The 19724-nt window shown below is 35.0% G+C and overlaps 1 protein-coding gene across 3 annotated transcripts in view; it reads right to left on the bottom strand.

The window, feature by feature from the left end:
- Positions 1 to 19724, bottom strand: part of DENND1B (DENN domain containing 1B) — a 250682-nt gene that overhangs the window by 92285 nt on the left and 138673 nt on the right. For all 3 annotated transcript variants that reach the window (XM_082833223.1, XM_082833224.1, XM_082833225.1), the window contains 3 exons: positions 19248 to 19348; positions 13340 to 13385; positions 8514 to 8615 (listed from right to left, as the gene is read on the bottom strand). In XM_082833223.1, coding sequence (XP_082689349.1) covers positions 8514 to 8615; positions 13340 to 13385; positions 19248 to 19348 — 249 coding nt within the window. The remainder of the gene's footprint in view (positions 1 to 8513; positions 8616 to 13339; positions 13386 to 19247; positions 19349 to 19724) is intronic.

Here is a 19724-nt window from a genome sequence, read left to right as displayed (position 1 = left end):
ATATATCTTCTGCACTTATTTAAAATACTTGGTCTGGGAAATAGCATTTTCTGCTTTAATTTCCAAACTTCTAAGTTTAGTTATGAAATAAATGTACATCTTTCCATGAGATCCTAAAGTTTATACTCACATATAACTAAATTCAGAAAAGCATTTGGAACCTTGGTCACATGGCTATTATCACAAAATCCTATCATGGGATCTTGAAAAAGTATCAATTGTTTTCTCTTTTTATTCTTAACAAAGTAAGCTTCAATCTCCGATGGCTAAAGATGACTTGAAAACTGACATTTTATTTTATTATGACATTTTTTAGTCTGTATATAAATTATTTTTGAAGTCTAATTAGGTATCATACTAGACCTCCCCTGCAAAAAAAAAAAGTTAAACAGTGAAAAAAAACTTCAGAATAAACGTCATTTCACTGCTCTTATCAAATGTTCAAATTCCTTTCATACAACGAGAATCCAGGCTTCTAAAGCAGCCATCACAGGAGGAATTATAACCTGGGTTTGAGCCCAGTGGGAGTTCACTGCAACATGAATAATATTACCACCAATTCTCCACTTTTACCCTCTTAGCACTAAGTGACCATGGATAAAAGAAGGGAATTACATGAGTAAACACAGCAAACAGGTATAAATAGAAGAGTGCAAGCCACGTGCACATGGGCTGAGTAATGAAGCAATTATGCCAACCGGGGGTTAGGAAGGGAGGTGACATAAAAGAGCTGAGCTTTTCAGAGAAGTGACAGAAATTTTCTCTTGACTTTTAGATGTGTCTTCTCAGGAAAAATAAATCAATCGCTGTAACCCATAAATTTTAATTTTACTTTTTAGGATCACAAAGAGAAACACAAGGGTAAAGAACAGAAGATAAAAATAAATGTTCAGGAATAACATTAGCATAAAACCTACATGACCGGAAACATCTCTGTGATGTCTGTAAGTATCCTTTTTCCTAACTAAGCTGCACTCTAGAAACTACGGACATTCAGAAAAGTTAATGCTTCAAATAATTATTTGCTTTAGGAAAAAGTTACAAGGTTAAAGTCTTTTATTCTTCCATGAAACATGTTATGGTCATTGTATGAATCAGATATTAAATCCCTACACTTCTTTAATCCTTCTGATGTTCAGTTTTTTAAGCAATAAAATTAACACTTCCTTCTTAACATAATTTTCTAACATGCTTCTATCTAAGAATTAAAACAGTAACCTTTAACATTTATTAAATGAAAAACATATGATACACTCCCAGAGGGTATCATGACATTGTTTCTCTGAATGCTTAAACTACCTTTCGAAGCCTAAAATACCATGTCATCTACAACTATTCTCCCTTCAGAGGCATCTTAAAATGATCACAACCCAAACTGCTCTTACTCTACCTCAAGTCCAATGTCAGTGTCACTTCCGTGCATCCAGGTGCCTTGCAGGTCCTCTCAACACTGCACCCTTTCTCATCTTCCATAAGCAGTAATCACTGAGCCCCAGCTGTTCGACCTCTGATGTAGATTTCAAATCTGTCCGCTTTTCTCCAACTCCCTGCCACTATCCAGTTCAAGCGCCTCCCATCTCTCACCTAGACCACTGCAAATGGTCTCTGAACTGCTTCATTTCTGCTTCGTTACCCCAGTGATCTTCAGGACCTAGAACCCAAGATGATATTTTTAGAAGTCAAAGTGGATCTCACTATTATTCCTCTGCTACAAATCTCCAGTGAATTCCCAGTAAAGTCTGGAGGTCCTGAACAAGAAGCACAGACCTTCCACTCATTTTAAGATGCCTCTGAAGGGAAAATAGTTGTAGATGATGCTCTCACTCCTACCTGTCTCTACCGCCTCATCTGTGTCACCTCTTCTTTTGTTCCTCTAAGCGCAGCTATACAGGACTTCCTTCCATTCCCTGAATCTGCCAACAGCAGAGCCTTTGTATATGCTATTCCTCAACCTTCCACCTTACTCATACTCATTGTTCAGGCCAGGTCTGCACTCAGGTGTTTTGACATGTTGAGCTGAACCTCAAAAGGCAGATCTCAGTTTGGAGGCGAGTAAGAGTGGCCTCTCAGCTTGGCTACCATTATTTTCATTTGGGCTCGCTTATGGCAGAGACAGCTGTCAGCCAACCAACAGCCACTCTCCCTCTCTTTGGTAATAGAAATCTTAAGTTTTGAACGGTGCTTGGTTAACCCAGCTGGGCAAACCCAGCTATTTCCCAGGATCACCATGACCTGGTGTGGCCCTGTGGTTGGGTTCAGCTAATAATGGAATGTGAGTTCCAGGACCACAGCTTCTACGTCTTCCTGTCCACTCCGCTCCTGGCACAATACAGGCATACAGTAGGTGCTCAATCAGTATCTGCTGAACGAATGAACAAATTAACCTGTCCAAGGCATGCTGCTACACTAACTTCTCTAGTTAACTGGATCAGAATATCTGTGATGGTGCCCGGGAACAAAATTCATTGAGAAGTCCACCAAGTCATCATATCAGCAAGATTTGGAAACCACTATGATGACAGTGCTCACAACATCACGCACCCAAAAAGTCTCTCAAATATGGAGAAGAACTTAAAAAACAAGGAACAAATTTTTAAATTATTTTAAAGCCAGAACATATATATACATACATACACACATACTGGCCATAAGAAGACAGAGAAGCACATTATTAAGATGATAGTGGAGGAAAAAAGACATCAGGAGAGGGGCTTCCCTGGTGGCGTAGTGGTTAAGAATCCGCCTGCCTATGCAGGGGACATGGGTTCGAGCCCTGGTCCAGGAAGATCCCACATGCCGCGGAGCAACCAAGCCAGTGCGCCACAACCACCGAGCCTGTGCTCTAGAGCCCATGCTCCGCAACAAGAGAAGCCACCACAATGAGAAGCTCGCGCACCGCAATGAAGAGCAGCCCCCGCTCGCCGCAAGTAGAGAAAGCCTGCGTGCAGCAACGAAGACCCAACGCAGCCAAAAATAAATTTAAAATAAGACATTAGGAGAAGAGCTGGCTAATTTAGATGGAAATGAAAGGCTAGGAGAAAGCCAAGGAAATTCATGAGCACTGAAAATCACTAGAAGTAGCAAACTCTAAATCAACTTTAAAATGGCAAACATACAGAGACATGCAGGGAGGAACCGCGCAGGGCTGGGTCCTGCAGAGGGAGGCACAGATTCTCTCACGCAGCCAAGAGAAAAACAACAAAGACCTTTTAAATGTTGAGGCCCCATTAATTAAGATTTTGAGCTTTTAATTTCTGTTTTGTTATGCTTTGGTATTTAAAGTTTATATTAAAAAATACACACCAAGAAAACAGTAGGAAAAAATAGCAGGATCTATTCATAGTTTACTTACAAACAAAAAGCCTTTTCTTAATCTCATCTCTGAAAGTAACTATTTAGAAGAAGGGTGAATCCCCGTGACAGCCAAAGTCGAGTGCAGGAGCACGGTGACTGCCATCACAACCTGCTCTCCTTCTCCAGAGACAGGAAACACACAGTTGCACGCAGAGCCACAAAGATAGATATTAAACCGGCTTCCAGGTTTCTCCCTTTCATTACTATGAAAGTCAGACGAAAATACCCTTACAAACACTACTCTCAGGGGCAAACTGAAAGCAGGATTTGTCTCCTGGAGACTACTCTATTAAACAAAAAAGTGTCCTCTCAATTACTCCAGAACCAGAGTGAAATTGTAACATAGTTGCAACCTGGACACTCTACCAGTTTGCTGGGGACTTCATTCACTGCTAAACAAGATAAGGATTACAGCATGGCTGTGGCAAACCTGGAACTAATAAAATATTCTCTGGGGCCTTTTTTTTTCTCTTTCTAACATATATTATGACAATTTAACATACTAAACCTTCGTGTTAGATTAGAGGAAATATCCAATGAATTAAATATATTTATTGACTTATTTGTATGGTTGTAAGAGTTAAATTTGTTTACATACTTTAATTTTTTAAGCTGATTTTAAAAACTCTCTGAAAAAGCCAGTTCTTTTCCAAACTTATTCCCAAACTAATTAACTCACTTGAATACAGATATATGAAAATTTTAATTTAAAGTCAAGAGTTGGGTTTTTTTCCTCTAGTTCTTTAGGCTTGTAATGATTTTTAGTTAATCGGAGCAATTTGTGTCTTTCCTTTTCATGTAACGGTAAAACCATTAACCTAGTCCTTGGTGTGATACTTGAAAGCCTCAGTATAAGACGCACAGTATTTTATTTTTATTTATTTATTTATTTATTTTTGCGGTACGTGGGCCTCTCACTGCTGTGGCCTCTCCCGTTGCGGAGCACAGGCTCCGGACGCGCAGGCTCAGAGGCCATGGCTCACGGGCCCAGCCGCTCCGCGGCATGTGGGATCTTCCCGGACCCGGGCACGAACCCGCGTCCCCTGCATCGGCAGGCGGACTCTCAACCACTGCGCCACCAGGGAAGCCCAAGACGCACAGTATTTTAAATGACTCTATTTTATAATAAGGTCTTTTCAATGTTTGAATAATTAAATATGCTTTATACTAAATGTTGCTGTCCTGTAACATACTGTGGCCTACCGTGAATGGTACAATAACTCTTCAGTGTACATACTGTATTTTCTACACAGGCTCATAATAGAAAATAGACAATCGTTTTCCAATAGCATTACATATAGCATGAAAATGAGTTTTTAAAAACAGTGTTGACAATCCTAATTTAAATCAAATAGGTCATAATGATACTTCTTTAACAAGATTAGAATGGAGAGTAAGCTTCTATATCAAATTTTAAGAGTTACTCATTGCACTGTGTATCACGTTTATACGAGACAGACCATGCTCCAGTGCCTGGGGCGTAAGTCAGAGGATCAACTTCTATGAACTAAAGCTCTAGACATACCATTAACAGCATACTTTCTGTGGCTTTATCCTCTTATCTAACATAGGGGTATAAGTATATTGACCTGTCTCAGAGTATATTATTTTTTACAGTCTAATAAATTAAAATTATTTAAAAACAGTTAAGCAGTACAGGTCAAAATTTGTTTTCCTAGTAATGAATATTCTAATGCATGTAACTTTTTCAGACGTCAATTCTAACCTGCTTTCTTCTATAAGAGTTAGTTTATAATTGTTTTATCTTAATATTCACACAAAGACAGATTTCCTGTATCTCATTATAACTTTACTTAGCTTAATTTTCCCACTAGTGAGGCATCCTATTTATTTTTGAAATAGTAACAATTTCCAAATTACTTTTTAAAATGTTAATGATGATAAAAATTTAAATGAGCACTAATACCTTAGAAATACAACATTTTACATTATTATGTAATTGAAACTAAATCTGTGTATATATTTGCAATGAAGGGGGTCTCAATAATGCATTTTCTTAAATTAAAATGAACCCATTTGAGATTTCAAATGTTATATTTAATACAACTGGCTCTTTCTGCCCCCACTTAAAAACATACCACAATAACACTAACTGCAATCGATACTGTTACATAGCCCTAAAATTTACTTTTTTATTTCAAAACACTCAAACTACATATGTTTGAAGGTACCTATAACTTGGCATAGCCACTAAAAAAAATAAAACTCACAATGTATTCGTAGACAAAAACTACAACAGTATATTTTAATGCTTTTAAAAGTTATTCCATGTAATAATCAATATCGTTAAAATCACTCCCAATAAAATTTGTTTTTTTTTTCTTTTAATGATCCAGATCTAAGGTGAAATGATGAAATCGAAAAACAACTGTTCTTGTCAGAAGACAGGAAGAGAGTTTTTTCCCCTTCCCTGAAGGAAAACAAAGGATTCCTGAAAGCTTTGGCCTGATTTATTTTTCCAATTTTAAATACCTTAAGAGTAGCGGAACTGCTACTGGCATGGTAGTATTTCTAACAGTCAATAAATCTAAAATATTATGTGTGAATATTGGAATGAAGCCATTAAGAAGATTACAGCATGCAACACAGCAGAGGGTCCACAGGAAAAAAGAACTAGTAATTCAGGACAACTGTGACCACTGACCTTGGAACAGCCAAGACCACTGGTCAAGCTGACACGATAATAAAGTGCACATGCACAGAAAGCCATCTAGCCTGTAAGTATAATTTTAATGTTTTGGTGAATGATTTTAAAATGTCCCCATTTAAATATCAGTTAATTTATTAAGTTATCAAACAATACCAACTGTAATATTTTTCAGGCTTCAAGTATATTTTATTAATTCAAGTCACAGAAAAATTCAGTATGATCATTTGTGATTTTTAACACGTCTCATTTAAAACATTTACAATTATAGCAAGTATGATGTGATACTTTATTGTATTTCCTACTATAAGAGATAGCTTTGGAAAACTGATGAAAAAGCTAAATTTATTAGAGCTGGGTTAAACGAACAATCACATGAAACATTTTTAGAAAATGACTCTAACTTTAAAACATCTCATACTTTCTGTAGATAGTCCTAGCTCCACCTCAGGACTATTTCAGTTTATTCATTCTTCAAATTTGTCTAAGTCTGCACTCCTTAATTCCGAGCATATATTTAGTTATATCTACATTACCTTGCAGAGTTCCTTTTTATGAATATTTTTTTACTATTTCAGTTATGTTCCGTTAACTGCTGCTTATAAATAAACAATGAGATGGTCCCTCTTGTCATTTTATATATTTAGGCTTTTACATTTCATGAATATTGTTTAACTTCCTCACATATTTAAATAAATGTTTCAATATCAAACTAATTCTACTAGGAAAGTAGAGGTTCCCAATTTAAAAAGAATCACTCATCAAAAAATTACTATTAAAGATTGTTTTTCTCAAAGAAATAATCAGCTATCACTGGGGCTGACTATAAAAATTTTAATATAACACAAAAAAGCTGATTTCTTTTTCTTTTTTCTTCCTCTTTCTTATCCTTCCTCATTTAAAAAAAAGAAAAAACAATCCTTTCTTCTTAGGGAATTAATGGTAGAAACTACATGCACATAAGGAAAACATTCTTAAAAGCTGGGACTTTATTTTCATAATTATGTCCCTATCCAGTGAAGAATACTTTGATGGATTTCTAAATGAACAACTCCAATCCTTTCTAGCAGCTTCTGCAAAATCTTTATAATGAGGCAATCGAGTTATAATGAGCTAAAAAGATAATATAATTCTTCACTGGCCTGGGTTTGGATTTGTTCATACATAGCATAAATTTTACTACAGTTAGATAAAGTAGTTCGATTTAATTTGCTTCAAGGTCAGCAAGTATTTTAGGTTATTTATGGGCATAAATAATCTGAGTTTGACTTTAAAGTCACATTTTCCCTATCACTAGCCATAAAAGCAATCAAGGCTAGTATTACTGTATTTTCTGAGTTTGAGATTTTTTTTATTCTTTTTTATTTTCAAGCTCCCTAACAGTGATTTCAAAGTACTTGCAGTATTACAGAAAGAAAATATATTTTAAAGGTTTTTTATTCCCGAATTTTAATATAGCTGAATAAACAATGGGTTTTTTTTTTAAAGGGGAGTTATTTTAACTTAGAACTATGTTATAAAGATATTTTAAAATAGCCATTAGAATATATACAGAAACAGTACAATCTGCATTTTTACCCTGTTCTGAGGAATACGAAGGCCAGAAAATTGACTTTGGAGACTATTTAACACAAAGTACAGAATATATCCTATTATAAGCTGCAGACCCACACATGCACACACACACAAACCTCTGCAAGATCAAAGACCAGAAGAGAGCCGGCACTTAATTTATCAGCCTTTACAGACAAAAGACAGTTTTCGTCATTTCAAAAGGATCAGATGTCTTTTATGACAAACTGGGTTTGCAGTTTAATTTACAAATAGAATTCTAAGTAAGCAGTCTTTGCTCTGCCGGAGCAAATGACAAACAGTGTAGGTTTTCATTCTTGCAGCCCTCAGCAGGATAGAAAGGATTAAAATAAAACTGAAATAATTTAGAGAAAACAAATAAATGTTTCAGAAAGTTGAGGGAGATCAAAGCCAGAATTTTCTGACCCCAACTGTACAAGCATTTCTTATTATATTGACCAGTGCCATCAGATCATTAATTAAAAGGAAAAGCGCTGGCAGGTGGCAGGGAAGCAAAAGCCGATAATTGGCCCCCTTCTTCTTCTTGCCTTCAAAAACTCTCTCATTCTTTTGCAAGACAAGCCACTAGGCAGACAGAAATGCCTACTTTGTAATATAATGATTAAGATGAGATGAAGAGACTTATGTTTAAAGAAACTCTGCCTAATGAATGCATCTAGCTTTTTAATTACGATCCTACTTTTACAATAAGGAATATGATATTGCATCTGACATCTCCTCAACTGCCAAAAGGTAAAAATACGAAAGACAGACTCTGCTTTGACTCCTCTCACACCACATGCTCATATTCAGCCCTTCTATTTCGGACAGAAAAATGGGAAAGTAACTCTTGGTGATTCAAGGGTCCAGGAGAAAACATAGATATGCTTGTTCACCACAAAATATCCTCCAGACTTACCACGTCACTCGGTAGGCTGCTCAAGTCATTAAATGGTGATTCTAAAGTGTTTGTGTCAACATTTAACATAACCACATCCTCCAATGATTTATTTTTCACTCTCTGTTTAAAAAACACAATTATAAACAAACATCTTAGTATATTTTCCTTCCAAAGTTATAATGAACTTAGATATGTAGAGAAAATTATCTTAACGCATTATCCTTAGGAAAAGAAAAAAGGAAAATTCTACATCATAAAAGAATATAAACAATTTTGCCTTATGAGAAAGTCTGTCTAAACCATTCAAAAAGAAAGATTAAAAATGCTTAAAATAGCATGTTTACTCATCTAAATATATTAATAGTTTGGAGACACTGAATGTAATTTAACTACCAAAGAGATACTACAACACATACAAAATAGGCATGGCTATATTAAACTGTAAAAATTTATATCCTTTAAATTTTACCAATTGAATTTCAATCCTGTGATACAGGAACATGTGGCCCGTTCTATAGCTATTTTTAGCCTAAATCATACTGCAGGGTTAACACAAAACAATAAATATGACGACTAAGTAGTAAAGTAAGTTTTAAATTAATAAATATTTTCTCTATATCTTCATGTAAATTTAGTATAAGTTGATGATGACAAGTGAAATTGGAATTTACTGTTAGTAATGTTTATCCCATGAATTTAATATAAAGGATCAAATTTAATAGCCTATCAGATTAACTATTTGACTTGTCATATTTGTTTGAAAGCTTAGTCAAATGGTCAAATTATCTCAATATATGCATAAATGATAGTAAATTAGAATTTATTAAATTTTTATCCTTAAAGAAAGAAAATATTTATAGTTTATTTTTCTTATTTAAACTAATATGTCTACTTAAACAAATCATACAATTCTATTAGTCTTATCTAGATGATAGCAAATAATATTATTTCCTAATGAAAATAAGTAAGGTGTGCATTAATGAAATGTATCCATCAACCCAGAATTTCCTAATTGCATAGGTCAACTAGCAATTGGTCAATTAATTTCAGTGCAGTAGTTTTAAAAGTGACATTCTAGAATAATAGCCATTTTTTCAGATCATTTAAATAGCTTAATATTAAATTGGCCAAGCCAATTTTTTAAGTTAGCCAAGACTGGAATTTCTGTGATCCACTTAGAATTTCAAATCTCTGCGTATCAGGTAGAATGTTAAATTTGCTAGGAAAATGGTAGTCTAGAGTAGGGAATTTTTATGTGTTAGGATAGCCACAACGTCTATGTGGAATACGCATTCTCAAGGGGGCACGTGATTCTAAAACTCTGTCCTGTAAAAGACATTATAATTATTCTAAAGTAAGACTCAGAAAATGGCCATTTCTAAGAAAGTAACTTATAACAGTGATGCTATTGTCAAAACATTTATAAATAAACTCATTTCCTTTCCATGTGCATACATATACGTAAAAAAGGTTTACATATATAAATATGTGGTTATCTACAAATCAACTATAGCATAACTACAAAAATAACCTATGAACAAAAACTATATTTATATTAATGGCATTTGTATGCAAAAAGTATATCATAATTTTGATTTCCCTCTTCAATTCTAAGTTGCCCTTTTAACAGAAAATGTAAAGATAATCCAGAAACCTGATGTCTTTTTCAGGGAATGAAATGAGTTCATCTAAATAGCATAGAGTAATGGTTATGTGACCCCAAAATGTTTGTAATGACGCTAACACTAAACTCTGAATAGCTGAGTCACTTTGCTGTGCACCTGAAACTATCACAACATTGTTCATCGGTTATACTCCAATATAAAATAAAAAGTTTAAAAAAAAAATCTCGGAATAAAGGAAATTAGCATTAGTATGAAAGGTATACCTTTTTCAAAGTTTCCCTTAGTTTTAAGAAGTCTAATAATAGCTGAATATGAAAATTTGTTAACGGGAACACTCATTAAGAATGGAAAATGGATTCATTTCAATAAATCAACAGACTGGGCCTCCCTAAAACGAGAACAATTCTACAAAGGCAAAAAAGGGGGGAGAAGATAGCATGTAATTTAAATCTTTAAAAAAAAATTCTTATTAATGTATTTTCTCTGTTATTTCCCTCCAAATCAGGCTTTAGCCATTTTTTTCTAAACAGGAGTGGAAAGTCATATGGCATATAAAACAGCACCACTTTCTCTGTCCCATATTTTTACGTCTCATAAAATTCATCAACTTGTTTGGATGGGGAAAGAGTAAGAAAATGTGAGAAAACAATGTGCTTTTTCTTCAAAAATAAGAAAATGATATTAGGACACAGACAAAATCTTATTGAGAACAGCAGCAGATGCTGAACTGGCGAGACTCCTGGCATCCTCCACACGCCATCCTCCTTCCAGGTGATGCCAGCACACCTGCACACTCTGCACACGGAGCAAGGGAAGGGACACGGTGGAAGCAGCCACACGATACTGTGAAACTGGGCCAACACTTTACCTAGAATCATTTGTGCATTAAAACAAATAATATAACCCTCACATCTGTAGCCTGTACTGACTTATTCCCAATCACAGGCCTTAGTTTGCTTTGACTTCATCCCTAAAGTCTAGTTTTCAGGGAGAACAAAATGCCCTTGTCCTTTATTTTAGAAGCAAATTTACTTTTTAAAAAGAGATTTCTAGTCATCTTTTACTTATGATCGCATAAAACTAATTTTTAAAAAAGATTTAGAAAGACATTAATTTCATGTCTTTGAACAACTATGTTTAAAAGTCTTTGTAAAACTGATAAAAAGTGTTGAAACTGTCTTGACTGAGAGAAGAGAATATTTTGATTCTTCCTCCACAAAAAATTAGTTGTACTTGCAGCCAAACAAATGTGAAAAATTATTCAGTTCTGTCTCATATATAAAATATGTAAATATATATTTATATTTTAATTATAATACCATTTATATAAAATAAAAAAGCACAAAAGATCAGAATTTTAGTGAAAATAATCTGTGTAATAATGTCATCATAAAAATAGAAACGTAGGATCTGTATCACCTGGTAAAAGATTAAGAAGAAAGTTACTAAATGGTACCCAACTGGTTGAAAAACATTCTTAAAGTTCCTATTATAGTTTCTCATTCACTATTAAACCAAATAAAACTGACTATTAAGACAGTTTGATAAGTCCAGAATATAAAAGGTACAGAGATTTCAGCCGATCTAATCATGGCTTTACACAGTCTCATTTAATAAGAGCCTATTTAAAGTTAGAAAGGACTGCTTCTCCAAGACAATACTCTAAGGAGTAAAAAATTCTTAAATTTGCTCCTTTAAAAAAGGACTGATTTTCTCTACAGGTGTACAATAAACATGTGATAAACTAAATTGAATATTTAAAGCATGTACTCCTTTCTACAATATTTTGGAAAAGCTGAATCATTTGTTTTAAAAGTTGGTCTAGAATCATTACGTAAAAATAATAACAACATCAACAGGTACAATCAACCACTTTAAATATTTTTCATCTGTATAAATAAATGTATTATAAAAATGACATATTCTATTAGGTACATTACATAAGAAGAGATACGTGCACTAACATCAAAATCAAATTTGATGACTTTTTTTGAAACCATACCAACCAACCATGGTTAGATTTTGCAAAAAGTCAAACTACTGATGAATAAAATTCCAGTCATATATTCCACACTCTAATAACAGATTAAATACCTATTTATTCATGTTTTATCTTATACAATTTGTCCTGTCAATGCAAGTACCTTGGGCTGTAAGAAGTTATTTTCTAAAAATTGACAAAATAGAGTCATAATGTTATCCAACCCAGACTTCAAAATTAAAAAGGAATTAAACCTACTAAAAATTCATTAAAATGTATTCTTTATTAATGGTTAAAGCACGACTCTCTCCACAAAGGATGCTCAGGAATTTTAAAATAATCACCAGGCTCTTCCTTGATCAGCAAAGTGATGACTGATGGTATATACAATGACAACAACTAATCAGAAAACCAAATCTAACTCATTAAAGTTGCTTATTAGAAACTGGGTTAAAGTACAATATGAACAACCAGCAAGAAAAGAAATATATTTGAAAAAATCAGCCGGCATAATGATGCCATGCAACTGACCCAAGTCTTTTGTTTACTTTTTTAGAAGCTAATCTTATAAGAAGTCTTCTCTGGAAATCTCACTGATTTGAAGCTCAAGGTGTTTAAAGCTCAAGGTTTTTCACTACAGTGATAACAAGTGACAAAAGTCATTTTCGAATGACAGTGCAAAAAAAAAAAACAAAACAAACTACATTATAAGTCCCAATAGGACTGAAATTAAAGTCTTACAAAGTTATATTCTAATTTAAAAGTTCATGATTAGTGTATTAAAACACATTTTGAAAAACACTGGTACACTGAATCATAGTGAAGTTTGCAAAATAAAAACTTTCCCTTTATGACACATAATTACATAAATTCTCACTTTCAAAATACAGAAATATTTCTTCTGAAAGAGAAATAGATATAAAAGATCTCAAGTTCCATAAAGAAAGTGGTTCATCAAAGACTAAGGTTTTTAGTATTTAAAACTTACCATATGACTTCAACCAAATTGAACCTACTTTCAATGGGTCTCGTACCACTGAAGATGGTCATTTTGCATACTAATTAAAATAAAGTTATTTTAACACTACCTTTTTGAAAATGATCATGTAAGTACACTCTAAATATGCAACTAGTCACTTCTTTGTACTATTCAATTGATATTCTTTCATAACACACCTGTTTTAAATTAATTCATAAAAATAATAGTTATCACCATCTCATGTCTGAAAGATACTCACCTCTATGAGGCTGGAGTGTATTCCGATCAGGTATGGCATTGGGGCACTAAATTAAAAATATATATGTATGTGTTCATATAGCTCATTAAAACTGAAACAATAAGTAATTCAGAATGCTTTAAAAAATAAATTTATTAAATGTATAGTTCTAACATAGTACAGCATAGATATTTAAAATTATTCAGTATAGAAAACTCAAATATAATTTTAGAGGCCATTAATATATTCAAATTAAGGTTGATTTATATAAAATCACAAAATCATTTATAATTAAAAGTTATAATGTTTAAAAAACAAGAATATTAGGGTCTAGGCCGTAGTCTGAGATGAATCTTTTCTGTATACTTCCCATCAAATATATCCTAAATAATCATCAAATTTATTCACATTTCTTTGTACAGTATTTTTATTCAGTTAGATTCTTATATGATTTTCTTAATATATATTCATTGTTTCACACCTACTATTTAGTCACCCAAATTTTTGAGTCAGTCACAATATATTTACTGAGACCTACTATGTGCCAGGCACGGTTTGGGAACTAGAGGTGCAAAGATAAATGATTTCCTCCCCCACTGTTACCATTCTATTTCTGTGCTATCTTTCCACTCATGTATCTTGTCTATTATTTAAACTCTGTACCTTCTTATTTATCCCACTTTCAATTGTAATAATAATATAATTTTGATAAATTTTAAAATATTCAGGTTAAGTTTAAGAATTCTGTTGATTAATTCAACACAATATGTGGAGCATACTCAGATGCCAGTACCTGGCATAGGGGTTAGCGTACAATAATGAACAATATAGACAGAATATATTCCCTTCTGGAGCTTATACTCTGGCAGAGAATACAGACATTAAATAATTTTTGTAATATACAAATTAAGACTTACTAGCAATTTCAAAAATATTTCTCATGAAATATAGGGCGGAAATTATTCAACTTGACATTTCAAAATTAAAATGTTATTTAACAAGAAAACATGAAAATGAACAATGTCTACAAATGTGATAGAAGATATGCAAATAAATAGCTATTTAAAAATAAAACATTTTTGGCATTTCTTTTAGATACATCTTTGTGTTATATTTAATGCAAACCTTTTCTGTTAATGAAAACAGATAACCTTCTTTTTCAAAGAATTTGCATAATTTTCCAAACATCCCCGTCATTATTAGAACAGAGCTGTCCAAACTCCTGCGTGTCCACTTTGCTACTGAGAATCAGTAACAGATAAAAGAGGCACCTTGGTAGATCCACAGTTTTCAAAGTAACCTTAAACAGTTCCTAATTTATTTAAGGATGGCTAGCCACTAACTTCTATATCCAGGATTCACAAAAAATAAAAACGGTTCAAGTTCTTCTTCCAATCCTTATTAGCCTGTTCCTTAAGTCATATTGTACTAGATTCTAATTCCCAGCTGTCTTTGTCTTCTACAGCTTTGTTCCTTCCTATTTTTTTTTATTTTTATGCAGTAGACCATCTGGAATTGATCTGATATTCTGGATATTTCATTTGACTGAAAGTTGAGAACTATTTATAGGCCTTGATATCCCTAGGATCTAACATATTTTCTGCCTTCAAAAGGAAACAGAAGGAATAAATGTGGACTCTTCCACTTTTGCTTAAATAAAAGGAGGCTAGTTGCTTCCCCAGTTCAAGTTCTCATCTCTGGAATTCCTTCTGTGACTCCATAGACGATATAAAATATGTGCCACTAACTCCTCTGGGCTCCCATGACTGGGTTCCGGCAACTTTCACAAAACAGGGTGGGCAACTCCCAAGATCTTAAATATGTCAAGCCTTCTCCACACCCAAAATAGTACAGATTTATTAAAGTTACTGTGCAATTTTCCAATTCACCCCAGGCTAGGTTACCCGACCAACAAGATTCATAATATAGAAAGATTGATAATATCTCAAACCTCAAAGCATGTTTTAATACAATGAGTGTTAATCAAAACACTTAAGACTTCTAAAAATAATTATTACATCCATTTTACATACATTGAAGGTACACTGAGTGGATCAGATTTCAAACAATCAGAGCCAAAAGTAATAACTACCAACTGAAGTCCTACGAAATACACTAAGGTAACACTTTTAAAACTTCATGAAAGCTAGTTACCTCTTGAAACATAAACAATAAATTTACAGAAACTGTTAAACTAGAATAAAAATCCAATAAAGAATTCCTATGCAGAACTTAATAATAAAGTAAACCAAAACTTTTTCTATGGGATCACTGGGTATCTCTACGTGTTTTTACTTCATTAATTTCTACAAAATCTAAAATATAAACATGTTAGACTGCAAACATTATTAACTAGAGCATACTTTCCTAAAATAAACATGATGTTTTTTCAGAATATAGATTTAACTGAATAGTTATTTCATTGTCATGAAAATTGGATTGTATACATCCTAATATTAAGTCAGCCAAGTCTCATGAAAAGTAATTTTGCTACCCTAGCTGAAATCTCCTAATGAGACAGAGTGTTAATAAGTCAGGAAGAGATCCTTGGCAACACAGATGTTTTATCAGCTATGTGCAAAACTATCCTAGATCTTTCTGTCAATGGAATTATTTTGCAAAGATAAGATACAGAAGGCTCTATTATGACTGCTGCTTCTTTTCGGTAGCAACTAATCTTTGCTGAAAAATAATTACTATGTAATAGCTTTTTTTTCTTTTTAGGTTTTCTCATGGAGGCCACCCATGGGGTAGACTGTAACAGCAGTATATTAACTTAGGGTAGTCCAAACAACATAATTTTCCATTTATGTTTTTAAAACACTATTCTCTTAGGAGCTACATCTTCTCCTTTCATAGAATGAAGAATCAGACAGATAGCCTAAATAAAAAGGTGACAACCATTCTCGAACAAATAAATGATTATACTTTTACTGGTACTGGAATCATACTACCTCCGAGGTGTTTAAGGGCTCAGAAGGTTAAGCGTGTCTGGCAACATTACTTTAGACTTGCTATATTAAAGTACTTTCCCTTTGTTGTTTTGTTTTGCTTTGTTTTTACAGTATCAATACCTAACATGAGATCCACCCTCTTAGCAAATTTTTAGGTCTACAATAGAGTATTGGTTAAGTAAAGGCACAATGTTAAACAGATCTCTAAAACTTAATCATCTTGAATAACTGAAACTTTATACCTGTTAAATAGAAACTCCCCATTTCCCCCTTGTACTGGTAGATTAAGGGGAAAACAAAGATGGCGTCACTTCTTCCCAGTAGCCTTCCCTACCCTAGCAGATAGGTGGGCACTTCCTCCTAGGTGTTCTGCTCAGCGTTCTTTTATACGCCTCAGACCTAAACCCTTTAGCATCACAGTATTCCTCTGTGCTCATCATGTGCGCGTGTGTACATGTGCACAAACGTGGGAATTTCTTCCTATCTGGGGATCCAAGAGGGCAGGAGCTACGTCTTAGTCATTACATTACATACTCGCGGCCTGGCAAACACATGTTTACTAAACGTCTGGCGTACAAATGGATGAATGAATGAGCTGGCAAATTAGCAAGGCTTCGTCAGCCGACCAGGATGCGCTATTCATCCACGGTCACAAGATGGCATCGTGGCCCTCCAAGTCTACGCCACACCGGAGACACACTTCCAGGAGTCAGGACCGCCTCAGGACTGGGAAAGTCCAATCACCTTGAAGAGCTGGCAAAATACACGTCTACCCCATCACATCTTCCTGGTGCTATTTTTGGGGTGGAATATAAAATTCTCTTTAAAAAAACCCCATGAGATTGAAGGGATAATCTCTAATATTTTTCTCCCTTTTGCATATAGGATCATTTGCAAAGATGTAAAGGGAAGAAAACCACTTTCCCTAGGGAACAGTTTAGTCCACGGAATTTTCTGACAATGAAAGAGAGCTGGAGTCATAGACAGCTATTTTCGGGGGAAAAAAAAGTATATGATACTGCCCACTTCCTATGTTAGAAGCTGAGCCTATCACTGTGACCTTAAGGTTCAGGAACTCTCAGATAACTCCTTGTTTGACTATCACTGCTCTACTCTCTGGGCCAGGGAAGTGCCTGGCATGGAGGCTGTTAGAACTTGTCCTAAAGTGGCTATTTCAGAGGTTAGAAACTAGTAAGACTGAAACAAGCTTCCTTCATCACAGTGGAAGCAGCAGAAAAAGGACTTGATGGCAGGGTTAGAAAGTATCAGGAAGACATATCTGGAAAGAGGTAGCGATAGTTTCTAAATAACAATATTTTAGAAAGTCCTAAGTGTGTAATCATTACAGAGAACTGAACTTAAAGGGATGTTACCTCCTAAGATTTCAGAACATTTTTTATAGAAAAATTTAAATGGCACTAATATTACATATGATAAAATATAATTCTAAACCTCACAAAGTGTTGGTTCTTGAACCACTACTTTAATATAGATTTTAAAGAATCATACATCAATATATTTTCAAATACTTTTGTCAATATTATTTAAAATAAGTTTTAATTACTGAATACTATGTGGAAAGATCTACTACACATGTTGACATGAAAGAATTGAGGTTCCTGCTTTCAAGGATGCTAATCTATTCTAGGTATACTGGTCAGAGAAGAACACTCTAAAGTGAATACCAAGAGAGCTATTTCTAGATCCAGCTTTACTCGCAGATTCGTGTGTGTGGTGCTTCACAGTGTAATTAAACCACACACCTACAGTCTCCTGCCCCACTGTTTCTCCCTCCCAGCACCCAAAGTGCAGAATGGCAGTGGGAGGTCACTGGAAACCTGCTGCCCAGCATTATCAATACTACTACCCTGCTGTGGAAACACACAATTCACTGGTATAATCAATATGTGGCCAAAGATACGTACTCTCGTTAAAAATCATTTGTCCTGAAGAAGGCTAGTCTTGAAAACGTCAATGTTATGAACTCAGATCATTTTAACCCTTAAACACTTTAAGTGATCTGCTTTTCATGAAATCAGAAAGTTAAATAAATAACTACTTTGATTCTAAAAGAGCTTTGTTTTTTAATAACATTAGTTGTGATATAAATGAACACATTATGGTCAAAATCAGTTCCTTCTTTCTGTGTGTGTGTGTGTGTACGTGCGCGTGCACATGCATGGTTTAGAGTAAAAATGTCATCTGGTTTCTTAAGAACTGAGCTACGCCTGCAGAAGATGATTACCCTACAGCCCCGAGGAAGATCCCAAGGCTGCTGTTTGGGAGTCTAATTCTTCCCTAACCTCCAGGAGAAGGGGACAGTTGAAATCAGACTGGGTGAGATCACTGGCAGTTGTGTCTGTGATGCCAAGAAACTTTCCAGAATTGCCCCCGACACTTGTCAACACTGATTTTCACAGTGGCTCAAGGCTGAGGCTTCGATAACCAGGAACTCAGGGAACCCCTGCATTAGAGGCAACCTCTCTGCTGGTATCTGGTACTGGATGTGCTACTGAGGGAAGAGGCGTGCGGGAAAGTGTGTCCGGAGGGGGAGGTCACGAGCGTGTGCTCCGAGAGAGGCAACCTGGTGTCTGAAAGACTCTGCGGACAAATGCTGGCATCTGGGATGTGGTGCTCTCACTGACACTACAACTTCTGTAAAGTGCTCCTAACCACCGCGAAGACCAGATCGGCTTCTATTTATGCATTTAGTTATCTAGATGATTATAGAGGAAACTCACAACATCTAAAGAACTTCATGTTTGCCAAGTATAAATTTTTGCTGCCTTTGGAGAGAACTACTCTTCCCTTCATAAAACCACCTTTTAATACTTGTTACTCATCTCCACGTCACGTTTCAGGGATCTCACTCATGTATATACACACATGTACTCCAAGCTCGCTGGATCTACACATGAATCGCTCTTTCTAACCCTAACACCTGGGCTGCCAGGGGTCCGGCAGAGCCAGCTTACCAGCAGTAGTCCAGCAGATGAGGAGGGAGCGCTGGGATGTAGATGTGCTGCCAGTACATCGGGTAGAGCAGGGCGACCGATCCATGGAGACAGGCGGTTAACTAGAATTTGTGAAAGGAAAACAGCAGTAAGCGGCCGCTGACCTTCCAAACAGAGAGATATGCTCAAGTTATCAAAGACCGAAGACACTCAGAAAACAATTTACTTAACGACCTGAATCACATTATCTTGACCAATTCTGCCTGCAAAAAGCCTCATGTTTCAGAAGGCCCTCTGAAAAACACATAAGCAGCAAAGTAGCTTCTTGGGCATCTTATGTGGACGGTTATAACTTCCTGAAAATATAGTGTTTGGGGGCAAAACTTAGAACATATAAAAGGAAACCTGAAAAATTAGGCGAGCATCTTAGAAGGAACCGTAGGAAATTACAGTGTGTGCCGCCCAGGTTGCACTCACTCAGATTAATACACCACGATG

The sequence above is a fragment of the Leucopleurus acutus genome, assembly GCF_964270905.1.
Source record: "Leucopleurus acutus genome assembly, chromosome: 2".
Lineage (NCBI taxonomy): Eukaryota > Metazoa > Chordata > Mammalia > Artiodactyla > Delphinidae > Leucopleurus > Leucopleurus acutus.
This window is presented reverse-complemented; position numbering and strand designations above follow the sequence as displayed.